General features: G+C 49.5%; 1 protein-coding gene across 2 annotated transcripts in view; it reads right to left on the reverse strand.

Annotated features, from left to right (window-relative positions):
- Positions 1-13,156, reverse strand: part of TOP1MT (DNA topoisomerase I mitochondrial) — a 1,647,637-nt gene that overhangs the window by 546,257 nt on the left and 1,088,224 nt on the right. For both annotated transcript variants that reach the window (XM_069621749.1, XM_069621750.1), the window contains exon 9: positions 4,039-4,107. In XM_069621749.1, coding sequence (XP_069477850.1) covers positions 4,039-4,107 — 69 coding nt within the window. The remainder of the gene's footprint in view (positions 1-4,038; positions 4,108-13,156) is intronic.

The raw sequence follows: 13,156 nt of genomic DNA on the forward strand, positions 1-13,156 counted from the left end.
TAGACATCAAGTGAGAGTGTATTCCAGTTTAAGGGTGCTAAAAGAGAAAAACCGAAATCGAGATTGAGCACAGGGGGGACGAAGGGACTATAAGAGGATGGTAAGAAGCAGAACAAAGTGAGAGGAAAGATGAATGAAGCAAGCAAAGATAGAGGGAGCAAGACCCTAAAGAACTTTAAAAACTAAACATAAAAAAGTTAATTTTAAACGTTGATGAATAGCCATCCAAGTTCAGCCAAAGACTAAGAAATTGAGTCACGAGGAGTCAGCAAACATAGAGCACGAATAGAAGCATTAAATAAAGATTTCAACTGAGCTAAACGAGATATGAGAAGTCCATAGAGTGCAGAGGAGCAGTAGAAGAACCATGAAAAGAATAAGGCAGACACCAGTAGCTCTGTGGCTTTAAAAGTCATACAAAAATGGGATTTCCGAATGTTATACAGATGAAATCGACAGGAACGAGAAGATAATGAAATATGATGGGTGAAAGAAATATCGGAGTAAAAAAAAAAGACCTAGTTTACGGGCCACTGATGAAATTGATAATTGGGCCGGAGGGAATGATATGGAAGAAGGTAAAAGAGAAGAAGAAACCAGAGGAAGGAAAGAAAATAACCTCTGTTTTTGCAGCATTAAGAACTAAGAAATGATCCGACATCCATGATTGGAAGGCCTGTAAACAAGCACTAAGTTTATGATGAAGGTCATCCGTAAAATGTGAAATTGAAAGAAAAAGCTGTACGTCATCAGCGTAGAAGTAAGGCGAGAACCCGAAAGAAATAACCCCAGCTAACTAAGAAGTATAAAGAGAAAATAAAAGGACCAAGGACTGAGCCTTGAGGAACACCGCAAGTAAGTGAAGCCCCAGCCCAGGAAACTGAAAATGTTCTCAGGGATAGATATGATTAAAACCAGAAAAGCCAAAAGAAGAAAGAGCAGGAAGTAAGACTATGATCAACAGTACTGAACGCAGCACAAAGATGCAGAAATATAAGAGAAGACTGTTTAGCATGATGTGCAGAATGCAACGATTCCAGAACAGAAAGAAGAGCAATCTCAGAGTATCCTGGGCAAAACCCAGATTGAAAACAAGGGAGAATAGAATTATGAGAGATACAAGTAGAAACTGGAGTATAAACTACGCGTTCGAGAATTTTACAAAGACATGGCAAGAGGGAAACGGGACAGAAACTGGAAGCAGAAGATACATCAGCAGAGGGCTGTTTCAAGATTGCAATAATAGTGACATGCTTAAATTAATAAGGAAAAACAGAAGATGAGCAGGATTTAAATAGTATTGTAAAATATGAAACAAGTGAATCATAGATTTTAGAGAGGCGTGCAGATGGTATAGGATCCAGTGGGGAGGATGTAGGTTGAGTACGGGCAAGGAGACAGAGTGTCTACATTAGTAATAGGAGTAAATCCAATACAAATGTCTTTAAGAGATACCAGAGGAGAAGCAGAGGACAAAAAGCTGACCTGAGTGCGACAGGATTCAATAACTGATCGAAAAGAAGAGACTTTACAAGTGAAATAGAGCGCAAGATCTGTAGCAGTAAGAGTAGAATTAGTTGAAGAATCCGGAATAGGCGATGAAAACAGACGGGAGAGAATTTGAAAGAGGAGTTTAGGATGAGAGGACTGTGAATAAAGTAGATCAGAAAAATAAGATTGTTTAGCCGAGAGAAGACAATTATCATAAAGAGCATGGTAAAACACATAAGTGTAGTTCCCTGGTGTCTTCAGTTTTAACCAGCATCTTTCTAAGCGCTGAAGGACGCGTCGCATTGCGCGAAGATGGGGAGAAAGCCAATGTTGGGGGGGGTGGGGGTTTACGTGAAGGTTGAAAGGAAGGATAAAGTGAATCAAGAGATGTTGAAAGTAAAGAGGAAAGACCGATCGCAGCTTCATCTGCTGTCAGATTAGAAAATGAAGCTTGAAACACCAGTTTAGAAGTACTAGTAGAGATAAAAATTATAGCGTTAAACTTATGATGGTCACAATGTAAGCAGAAGTTGCAGGAGGAAGAATGCAAGAGGGAATAACAGGAGAATTTGACATCAAAAGGAGAGGATGGTCTGATGGACCGGAAGAGAAGATACAGGAGATGTAGAAATAGGAGAGGTAAATATAAGGTCTAGACAAGAACCAGAAATATGAGAAGGAGTGGAAAGAGGAGTAAGATAGTAAGAGTCATGAATAGAGAGAAATGGAAGAGCTGAATGAGTAGCTAGGAGATGGAGATTAAAATCCCCAAGAACTATAAGGAACAGTAATAAGAAGCAAAAAAGACAATGCATCAATATCCTCACAAAATGAGGTTACAGGACCAGGTGGATGCTAAATCAATAAAAATGAAATTGAAGATGTAGAAGAATCAGCAGAAAAAATTGAGTATGAAAATTCAAATGTATATAAATAAGGAAGAGTCACATTATAAGGAATAAGAGAAAAAGAAGAAATACGAGGGGTGTGGCAGCAGGATGTAGCAGAAGTATACAAATCAGGTATAGTAGTATTAGTGGCCGAGATCTTAGTTTCAGTAGTACAAAGGAATTGTAGATTCAAGCGTAAAAACATATCAAGTACTGTTGATGATATGTTGCATAATGATCTAGCGTTCCACAGTCTGAGGTGAAGACGTATAGATTTAGCGGTACAAAGAGGGTGGTCAGGTTGGCAAGGTTACGTGTATTGATAGGGAGGCTAAAGTCAGTGCTAAAAGGTGGTATAACAAACGCAAGAAATGAGGAACCCAACAGTATTACTGTAATGGAATATGAAACAGCGGTCACAGAAGGACCAACAATGTGGCCCTTAGATGGATGAGAAGGGCGAGCTGGTAGCATGGAATCAGGTAAAGTAGAACGTACTTGTGGTGCCGTAGATTGCATGGTATCGTGGCCTGGAGGGGAATCCCACATGGTGGCAGAGGCGCTACCCACTGCTGACAGCCGCAGACAGCAAGGACTTAGCCTGACTTTGCCTAGGCTTTGCCCAGGCAGGAAGTGATGTAATATGACACGCAGATGGATTGGCGGCGGGGCACACAACGTCACAGCCCTAGCAACGGGAACACTAGGAATCACACCGGAGGATCGGGCTGCAAAATTGAAAACTGCACGGCGGTGCAGTAAGATGTAATCCAATGTGCAGCACTCACAACCAGGTATGCAAGATGATGAATGTTGCTTGCAGATGTAAGATCAGCGGATGCCAGGTCTCACAAGCACATCAAGGATCAACAAAGGGTCTACAATTAAACATTGAAATTCGTGCCGTCCCAGAGAAAACCACTGTAAACTTATTCAAAGAGCAGGCCTGTTAAGAGCAGCAGTTACATTGCTAATGCTATAGACTGGTGTCGACCCCTGGTATAAAACGTGATGGATTTAGGATTAACAATCTTTATAGACGCTTCAAATTTATTATTTATGTTTACTTGATTTAACTCTAATGGCTCCTTGGCAAATCAGACCTAGCTCTGACACTGAATTCAATAAAGGAAAACAAAGAAAAAGCTAAATTAAGGATGTCAAGACCATTTTCTTTTTTAAATTGTTTAGACACTATTTTTGAAGGCCTGTCATATTGTGGAATAACCAACTCCGAGTTCAAAATATCCTATTTTGAAAGTAAAAAAAAAGAAAAAGAAAATCAAGTCATACAAATGAATAAGGCAGGAATACAATAAAACATACACAGATTTAATAGAACATGCATACATACCTATGAGGGAAGTAAAGCCCGGGCAACGCCGGGTACATGAGCTAGTACTAGATAAGCAAAATGTGCCCAGGTATTAGTTATGCATGAACTGCAAGAGAATCTGGCCCCACCCAGGCAAGGATACATATTCCACCTAAACCGGACTGAAATATATTGCAAGCTAAATATTGCTGAGCTCCTGGAACTCCCTATAGTGCCGTCATCTCTTTGGAGACTACTGGTGACAACCCTTCCCAACAAAAACACAGGAGAACTAACACCACCAGTGTGAATGACAATACTTCAAAGAATGTCACTACTCACATTAAGCCGATCAAACAGGTCGTCTCCTGGTTCTTTGTTCTCCATAAAACGATTTAAATTCTTGTACACCTACAATATCAAAAACAAAGAAAACACTTGCACTGTGAATCATGAGCAGCTGACGTGCAAATGAAAATCAGAGCAAGAACTGGACAGAGGTCACAAGAGGGAGCCAGTAAACCTGTAATAAGGAACAGGTTACTTACCTGTAACTGTTGTTCTCCAGCATGGGTCTGGCATGGATTCACATGCTCATGAATATTCCCCGTCGTCAGGCTGGGAATCCTCGGTAAAGAAAAAACCAGTATCAGTTTCGTTTCTGATCTGTCTTTCGTAGTAATATCCAATCACTGGTCTCTGCGTCATACTGACCACAGCCAATGACTGCCCTCTACCTAAGCACCGCCTCTGGCAGCCATCTTCAGATTTGGAAGCACGTGAAGTGGCAGTATGACCAAGTGAAGAGCCGCAGAGGGGTAGGCGGGAGGGTTCGCATGTGAATCCATGCCAGACCCATGCTGGAGAACAACAGTTACAGGTAAGTAACTTGTTCCTTCTCCAGCATGGGGTCTGGCATGGATTCACATGCTCATGAATAAAGAATACATAGCAGTACACACATGCACAACCACGGGAGGTGGCAAAGGCTCAACATTAAGCAGTACATCAAACTCAACATTAAGCATCTTACCTCCTCACCAGGCTCACCTCAGGCGAACAGGTTGCGCAGCACTGCTTGGCCGACCCTGGACTCCTCCCTGGAATCCCGATCGACGCAGTAGAATTTTCGTGAAGGTGTGCGTCGACCTCCACGTAGCAGCCCTGCATATGTCCAGCAGGGGCACACCAGAAAGGAACGCCGTGGTAGCTGCGATCGCTCTGGTGGAATGGGCTCTCGGACGGCCAGGCAGCGGTCGGTTTGCCAACCGATGACAGTACATGATACAGCCGGAGAGCCATCTGGAAATGGAAGCCTTCGAGAGAGCCTTCCCCTGATTGACAGGTCCAAAGTTCACAAAGAGTTGTGACGTCTTCCGAAAACACTTTGTGCGGTCCACGTAGAACTTCAGCGCTCTAGCCACATCCAGCGAGTGCAAAGTCCTCTCAGCCGGCGACGAAGGCGACGGGAAGAACACAGGTAACACCAAGGGTTCGTTGAGATGGAAGTCCGACGGTACCTTGGGCATGAAGGAGGGGTGCGTCCTGAGCACTACCCTCGTGTCGTGAAAAGTCAAGTACGGGGCCTTGCATGAAAGGGCCTGGATCTCTCCCACCCGTCGTGCGGAGGTGATGGCCACAAGAAACGCTGTTTTCCACGACAGAAACTTCAACGGGGCCGAGTGCAGAGGCTCGAACGGAGGTCCCATGAGCTTGGTCAGCACCACGTTGAGTTCCCACGCCGGGGCCGGAGCCTTCACCGGCGGGAACGATCTGAACAGTCCCTTCATGAACTCCTTCACCAGACGATGAGACCACAAGGACGTCCGGCCCGTGGTTCTGGTGTATCGGGAGATCGCAGCAAGATGAATCTTGATGGACGCGTGTGCCAGTCCAGCTTTGGCCAGCGTCAGCAGGTACGGCAGTACCTGGGGAGCCGTAATCCGTAGAGGGTTAATCTTCTGTGCGTGGCACCAGACAGAGAACCTCTTCCATTTGTGTCCGTAGCATTTAAGAGTCGAGGACGCCCTGGCCTTTGCAAGAACCTCTCTGCAGTCGGCCGGTATGTCGTATCCTCCAAACTCTAGCGCTGCAGGAGCCAGGCCTGCAAGTTCAGCGATTTCGGGTCGTGGTGGAGGATGGCGCCTCCTTCCCTGGAGAGAAGATCCGCGTCCACCGGCAGCTTGATTGGCGGGGACGCTGACAAGTCCAGAAGGTCCGGGAACCATATCTGCCTCGGCCACGCAGGTGCGACGAGGATCATCCTGCACCGTGACCTCTTGAGCTGGTTGACGAGCCGGATTAGCAGTGGCAAAGGAGGGAACGCGTAGAGGAACAGGCCCTCCCAGGGGAACGAGAAGGCATCGCCCAAGCTCCTCGCCTGGGGAAACCTGCTGGCGAACCTCCGGCACTTGGAGTTCGTCGCCGTCGCGAACAGGTCGATCTGGGGTGTGCCCCACTGTCGGAAGAGGCGATCCACTAGATCCTGCCGTAGTTCCCACTCGTGGCACGAGCGCAGCTCCCTGCTGAGTGAGTCGGCGATGGTGTTTTTTATCCCTGCCAGATGAAACGGCACCAGAAACATCCTTTGGGCGACGGCCCAATGCCACAGGTCCTGCGCCTCCTTGGACAGCGCTGGGGACCTGGTTCCGCCCTGTTTCCTGATGTAAAACATGGTGGTGGTGTTGTCGGTGAAGATCCTCACCACCTTGCCCTTGAGGGACGGAAGGAAGGACCTGAGGGCCCAGAACACTGCACGGAGCTCCAGGACGTTGATATGGAGGGACTTCTCCGTCGGGAGCCAAAGGCCTCTCGCGTGCAGATTTTCGGTGTGCGCTCCCCACCCTTCCAGGGAGGCATCCGTGGTCACTGTCTCCTGGTGATCTGGGGTCTGGAAGTCCATGCCCGCCGTCAGATGCGTGCGGTTGCCCCACCACCGGACCGCTCGGCAGAAACTTTCGTCGAGTGTGATCCTCTCCTGGAAGCTGCCCGTCGTTTGGATCCAGCGCGCGTCCAGGAACTCCTGCAACGGGCGCATCCGGAGCCTGCACATGGGAATGAGGTAGATGCAGGAAGACATCATTCCGAGGAGGGACTTGATGGACCTCACCTTGGCCACGTCGGAAACCAACATCCGCTGTACCTTGCCCAGGATGGACCTGGTCCTTTCCTCCGACGGGGAGGCCAGAAGAGACACTGTGTCGCTCCCAGAAACAGTGCGTTTTGCGCGGGTACCAGGTGAGACTTGGCGTAGTTCACGGAGAATCCCAAGTCCGTGAGAAGTCGGACGGTCCTTGCCGTGTGATCCAGGGCGAGCTCCCTCGACTTGGCTCGGATGAGCCAGTCGTCCAGGTAGGGGTAGACGTGGATCCCCTCGCGGCGCAGCTGCGCCGCCACCGGTGCAAGGCACTTGGTGAATACCCTGGGGGCCGACCGTAGTCCGAAGGGGAGGGCTTTGAACTGGTAGTGACGCCCTTGGACCACAAACCTGAGGAATTTTCGGTGCCCCTTTAGGATGGGAATATGGAAGTAGGCATCCTCCAAATCCAACGACGACAGGAAGTCTCCTTCCTCCAGCTGACCCAGGACGTGCTGGAGGGTGACCATCCGGAACTTTTGCGCCTTGATGAACTTGTTCAGACGTCGCAGGTCCAGGATGGGGCGCCATCCCCCCGTCTTCTTCTTCACGAGGAAGTATCTCGAGTAAACTCCGGAGCCCCGAAGTCTCTTTGGGACGAGTTCGATGGCGCCCTTCCTCAGCATCGCCTTTACCTCCAGGAGAAGTTGAGGGACGTGAAGTTCTTTCCTGGCCACGGGGGGGACGCGCGGACACCTTCTTTGAAATTCGAGCGCGTGGCCCCGGGCCAAGGCGTCCAGCACCCAACGGTCGGTGGAGATGGACTCCCACACGCTGACGAATCTCGCCAGCCGGCCTCCCACCGGGGTGCTTCGGTGGGGGCCCGACCCCACGGTCGGTTCAATCCTGCTTCGACGAGGCTTTGCCGCATTGACCTCCTTGGCGACGACGGCGGGGTCCGCCAGACTTGCCTCGTCCTCTGTAGGCCTCCTGAGCCGACGAGCGGGCCGCTTGACGGTAGGTGGAGAAACCGCCGCCTGAACCTTTGGAGGCGCCCTTGCCTCCGCTGCTCCGAAAGGGCGTTCGTCGTTGTTGGAGAACTCCAAGGGCCCGGGCCGTCTCGGTGTCCGCTTTAATGGCCTGAAGGGAATCGTCCACTGTTTTCCCAAACAGGTTGTTCCCATCGAAGGGCATGTCCAGGACTCTGGTCTGAACGTCTTGACGGAAGTCCGTAGCCTTGAGCCATCCACGGCGCCTAAGGCAAACGCCGTTGCCCAACTGGCGGAACCCGGTGTCGGCGATGTCCGTCGCAACGGTAATGGCGTGGTCCGAAGCCACCTCACCTTCCTGCAGGATCTCCAGGGCCTCTGCCCTCTTGTCGTCCGGCAAGAAGTCCAGTAGGGGAGCCAGTTTGTACCAGAGCTCCCTGTCGTAGCGGGCCACGATAGCCAAGGCGTTGGCCGCTTTAATCGTCGTCGCCGCAGACGAGATGACTCTGCGTCCCATAGCGTCCAATTTCTTTCCCTCGGCGTCCGGTGGGGAAGTCGATGTGGAGGCCGCACCCCCCCCCGCTTTTTTCCTGGCCGCCGCGGAGACGACGGAGTCTGGGGTAGGCTGCGCCCGGAGGCACAGGGGGGCCGTGTCCGGGACCCGGTACTTCTTCTCGTACCGATCCCTTCTAGCTGGCGTCGTGGAAGGGTTCTTGAGGAGGGTGAGGCCCTCATCCCAAATGTCGTCCAATAGAGGCACTGAGAGGACCGTCTTCCTCTTGGCCTCGCGCCGCTGATAAAGGAAACCTTCCTTCTTCTTCTCCTCAGGGCAGAGTTGGAAAAGCTCGGATGCCCTGGTGATCATGGAGTGGAACGATCCAATCTCGTCGGGCGGAGAAGCCCTGGTGGGAGGCGACGACAGTACATCCTCGTCGTATACCTCGTCGTCCGTACCCGTCGCTGCCGTGTCAGTCCCCGTATCATCCCCTCGGGTGGACGGGGAGGAGGGCTGGAAGGGGCGCGACGGCTGAAAAGGAGGCGGAGGGTGGATCCTTCTTTTCTTGGTAGGGGGAACACCAGAAGGTCCCGGTTCTGGGTCCCCCGACGGGAGAGGTTCCGTCGGCAACGGTAGTCTCGTCCTTATCTCTGAGCAGAAGGACTGTATAGCCAACAAAATGGCCGCCGAGCTGTCTCGCGGCGCTGGCAGAGGGGAATCCGACGGGCGATCAGGGGCCCCGTCGGTACCCTCGATGATGTCGTCGTCGCCTGCGTCGGGATCCATCCCGACGGGCCGGTCTTCTTCCACGCCGAGGTCGTGGCTTAAGACTTCGACCAGCTCCTCCTCCGAGGTTGAGGCCGAATCTACGACGACGCCCTGCCCCCCCTTTTTCTTCCCCACGGGGGATTTCACAGGGGCCCTATCGATGGGCACAAAAGAGGACTCCCTCCGAGGTGGCAGGGAGACTCTGAGCCCCAAGGTCGCCACCACTGGTGTAGCCCCCACAGGCTGAGCCAGGGCCGCCGCGACAGTTTCGATAGAGGGCTTGGCCGGATGGATTAAGGCCTTCACCACCTTAGGTGCGCTCACCGCCTTATCCTTGAGGGGGGGGGGACACTGCCTCGCTCCCCCTCCGATGGGGCCTTCGAGCTCGACCGGGGCCTCTCCAGGAGCTTCGCCGGGTGCTCGGCCTTCCTCTTACCCGACCCAGAGCGTTGGCTCGTGGTTGATGGTGCCGGGGAGGGTGCGCCCTGCCTGGCGCCCGTAGAGCCCGACCGTTCGGCGCTCCCGGTGCCAGCGGACTCGCGGTGCTTTGCCTTGTGTTGGACCCCCGTCGCCGGGGCGTCCTCAAAGGTCTTAGAAGACCGCTCGGATTTCTTCTTCTTCTTCTCGCCTGACGGGCTCTTACCTTCCAGCCAGTTGGCGAGACGTTGATGGCGGTCCTTCATGGTCCGCTCCGACATGTTGCCGCAAAACGCACAGTCCTTCTCCACGTGCGTCTTGTCCTCATGTAAGCAGTAGAGACAAAAGGAGTGTTCGTCCTCCTTAAAGACGTTCTGCAGCTGGCATCCAGGGCAGACCCTGAACAGCTTTCCGGGCGTCGAGCATCCCTTCTCCTGGGCCATGTCCGGGCCTGAGAAACTTCTGGAGTCCTCCAAAAGCGTAGCTCGACGAAATCTTCACCCTTGAGGGGCGCAGACGAATCCGACACGGATCCCCGTTGATCGGATGGAGAGTCGGTGGAGCTTGAGGCTCTTTTGACCGAAAAAACGAAGTTTTTTTTTGTTGAGAAAAAACGTGAAAAAATAGCACTAACGCTCGAGAGCAATAGCACGAGGATCCCAACACATGAACGTGCGGTAAAAATCTGAAGATGGCTGCCAGAGGCGGTGCTTAGGTAGAGGGCAGTCATTGGCTGTGGTCAGTATGACGCAGAGACCAGTGATTGGATATTACTACGAAAGACAGATCAGAAACGAAACTGATACTGGTTTTTTCTTTACCAAGGATTCCCAGCCTGACGACGGGGAATATTCATGAGCATGTGAATCAATGCCAGACCCCATGCTGGAGAAGTGGATGAACCTTTTTAAGGCACCATTTGGTGGGTGATGCACGTCTCCATTACTCAGATCTCTGGGATTAGGCAACAGGGATGTCACAGTAAATTAGTTCTTGGATAACCAATGAGATACATTGCTACGAATAAATGTGATCCCTTATCAACAGAGGCATGGTATTCTAAAATATGACATGGCATTATATAAACCAATATTCTCAGTTTCTTGTGCACACCCCCATCTGCATATTGCACTACAATAATTATTACTGGTTGCTGTCTGACTTGTTAAATTCTTCCTACCTATGTTTTGTACTATGATTTGTACAAAGGTCAGTTGTTTCCCCGAGCTAAGATCGCGCTATAAAAATATATAATTGTAATAATGGTAGCATGACTAAAGCAAAGTGATGCCTAAAACTTGGACAAATGAGATTGCATGCTCATATAACCTGGACTTTACCACTTGCAAACACCAGCATATCCTCACAAGAAAATTGGAATAAGTGCATCCATCTAGTTGGCCAAGTAAAATGATAACTTAATTGAGCATGAAAGTAGTCTAAGTTTTCAAACGTAATGCAGCATTATGTCCAGGCAAATCAATGTTGATTTTAATAACCCTTAAACACGAAAACGAGCCCACAAATGGAACAGCAAAAACAAACTCACTGATGGAAAACAGATCCACTAGCCGAAAGCTACATCATCAAATTGCTACAATATTAATGGAGCTTACAATGATGAAACAATCCATAATCAATGAATCACTGCTCCCTAGAAAGGCAGAACGAAATAACGGAAGTGGGTTATACGAGGGCTGTTCTTAGAGTTAGAGTGACTTCTAAAGAAGAAGGAATATCCTTCCTTTGTGAATCGCATGAAAAGTCTAGCGAATTTACAAACATGAGTCCATGAGGCTGTGATTTCGGGCAAGATGCCGAAGATAGAAGCAGCCCGAGTAATGCACATTCATGCCTTTTATAGGGCCCATTGGATTAAATTAAAAAAGAACTCCATCCACACAGCTCCTACATCATCAAGAATATGTACAGACACCAACACATAAGACTTGTCCTGCGAACAGAGGATAAAAGGCCATACTAACCTACCAGTCTCATCAAAATATAAATATTGGCAGGCTTTTCAATGGAAACTATGCTGAATCAGGAAAAAAAGATGCAAAAAAGATACAAGCCTTCCGGCCGGCGCTTCGGGAACAAGAACACCAGTATGGCTTGCTAGGATCAGCCAGCATATTCATTACGGGTCTAGAATGCACTACCAAATTGTTTATAGAACACAAAGTATTCAAATATATATCATACCAAATCACAACAGATATGAAAGGGTCTGAAGTCACCCTCCCAAAAAATAAAATCAACCTGGGTGCAGCAAAGACATCAAAGACAGTTGGAACAGATTCTGATACAAGCCAATCTATAGTAAAACAAGAGATCATTGAACTTCCACGAAAAATTAGATCCTCCCACGTGATGTTCAATCGAGAGAAATCTTGTTACCCGACGAGAACAAAAATTGCTGACACTAAGGTACCCCTTACCACCTTTTTTTTAAATACTATGTACTTAACTATTATGTATCGAGGGATTCAGTCACTTCCCCCAAAGGGAGAGCCCATGCCTGTGAGGCTACGGAGGCGAGCCTGCTACGAAACATTACACCTAGGGTGGCTGTTAGCGGGACCTCACAGCAAGACTCCCGTTCCAGTGAGGAACTCCCTCCGCATTATCGACCAAAACCCAATACCACATCATTAAATGACAGAACACTAGATTCCTTTTACAGATGTTATTGTGATATAATTACAGAGGAAATGTATGAGTTTGCTACTGTGAAGATTAAGAACCTAAGAGGAACAAATAAGGTTTGTCTGTCAATCACTGAGATGAAGTCAAGAAGAGTTATGATCAACATGGCCAAAACACAAAGGAGGGACTTTCGTGAGAAGCCGGGGAAGCCCCAGCACTGCGCCATAAAAAAGAGGAGGGCCAGGAGAACAAGGAAGTGAGACCCAGGAGATTCAAACTAGCCGATCAAGGAGGCTGGGAGACCGGGGAAGTTGCCATTTTGCAAGCAAAGGAACAGCTGGCAAGGAGATGCACCAGCAGCCCGCGGTACATCCGACTGACTGGAGGAAGCCTGTCAAAGATCCAGGGGGGGGATGTGCGAGCAGGGCCAGAGTGGAGCCATAACAGTGGCATGCCTGAGAGGCGAGACGTCAAAGCAGGACTCAAGGAATTCTTTCCAAGGAAAGAGAACCAGAGTAGAGAACCGAAGCAGAAAGGTGGTGGCCTGGAAGGGAAACTGGTGAAAAAGCCTTTCATCGCCAATACCACCGTCTGACACCGAAGCGCGTCGGAAGAGTGGCCAGAGAAAAGCCAGAGAGCAGTTTGGAGTGAACATGAAGAAGAAATCACCCCGACCCGGTGATGCAGACCCCTTATACTGCAGGTAACAGGAAGAGCGTGACTCCCGGGGAATGACGCGCAAATGTAAAAAGTGACAAATATATTATACCCTATAAGCAAACCCAATACAGTGATTGGAGAAAACCCCCTAAAGCCCCCTTCTTCCAGTGAGAGGAAGCACAGTCCGAGGGGGTGAGAATTATTAAAGAGTTCATCATAATCGTCCCAGTGAATATTGAGCTCAAAAGAGGAACAAGAGTCTAATAGAAACTTCACCTAGATACCTCAGTGTGGAGAAAACTAAAGAAAAAAGGGATGGGCCAAAACCCTGTGTGAATAATAAAGGAGAGAAGGATTGAAAAGTGGAATGGACATTCAGAACCTCAGACAATCACCAGAGACAAC

The sequence above is a fragment of the Ambystoma mexicanum genome, chromosome 5q (genome assembly GCF_040938575.1).
Source record: "Ambystoma mexicanum isolate Mex_15411 chromosome 5q, UKY_AmexF1_1, whole genome shotgun sequence".
NCBI classification, from domain to species: Eukaryota; Metazoa; Chordata; class Amphibia; order Caudata; family Ambystomatidae; genus Ambystoma; species Ambystoma mexicanum.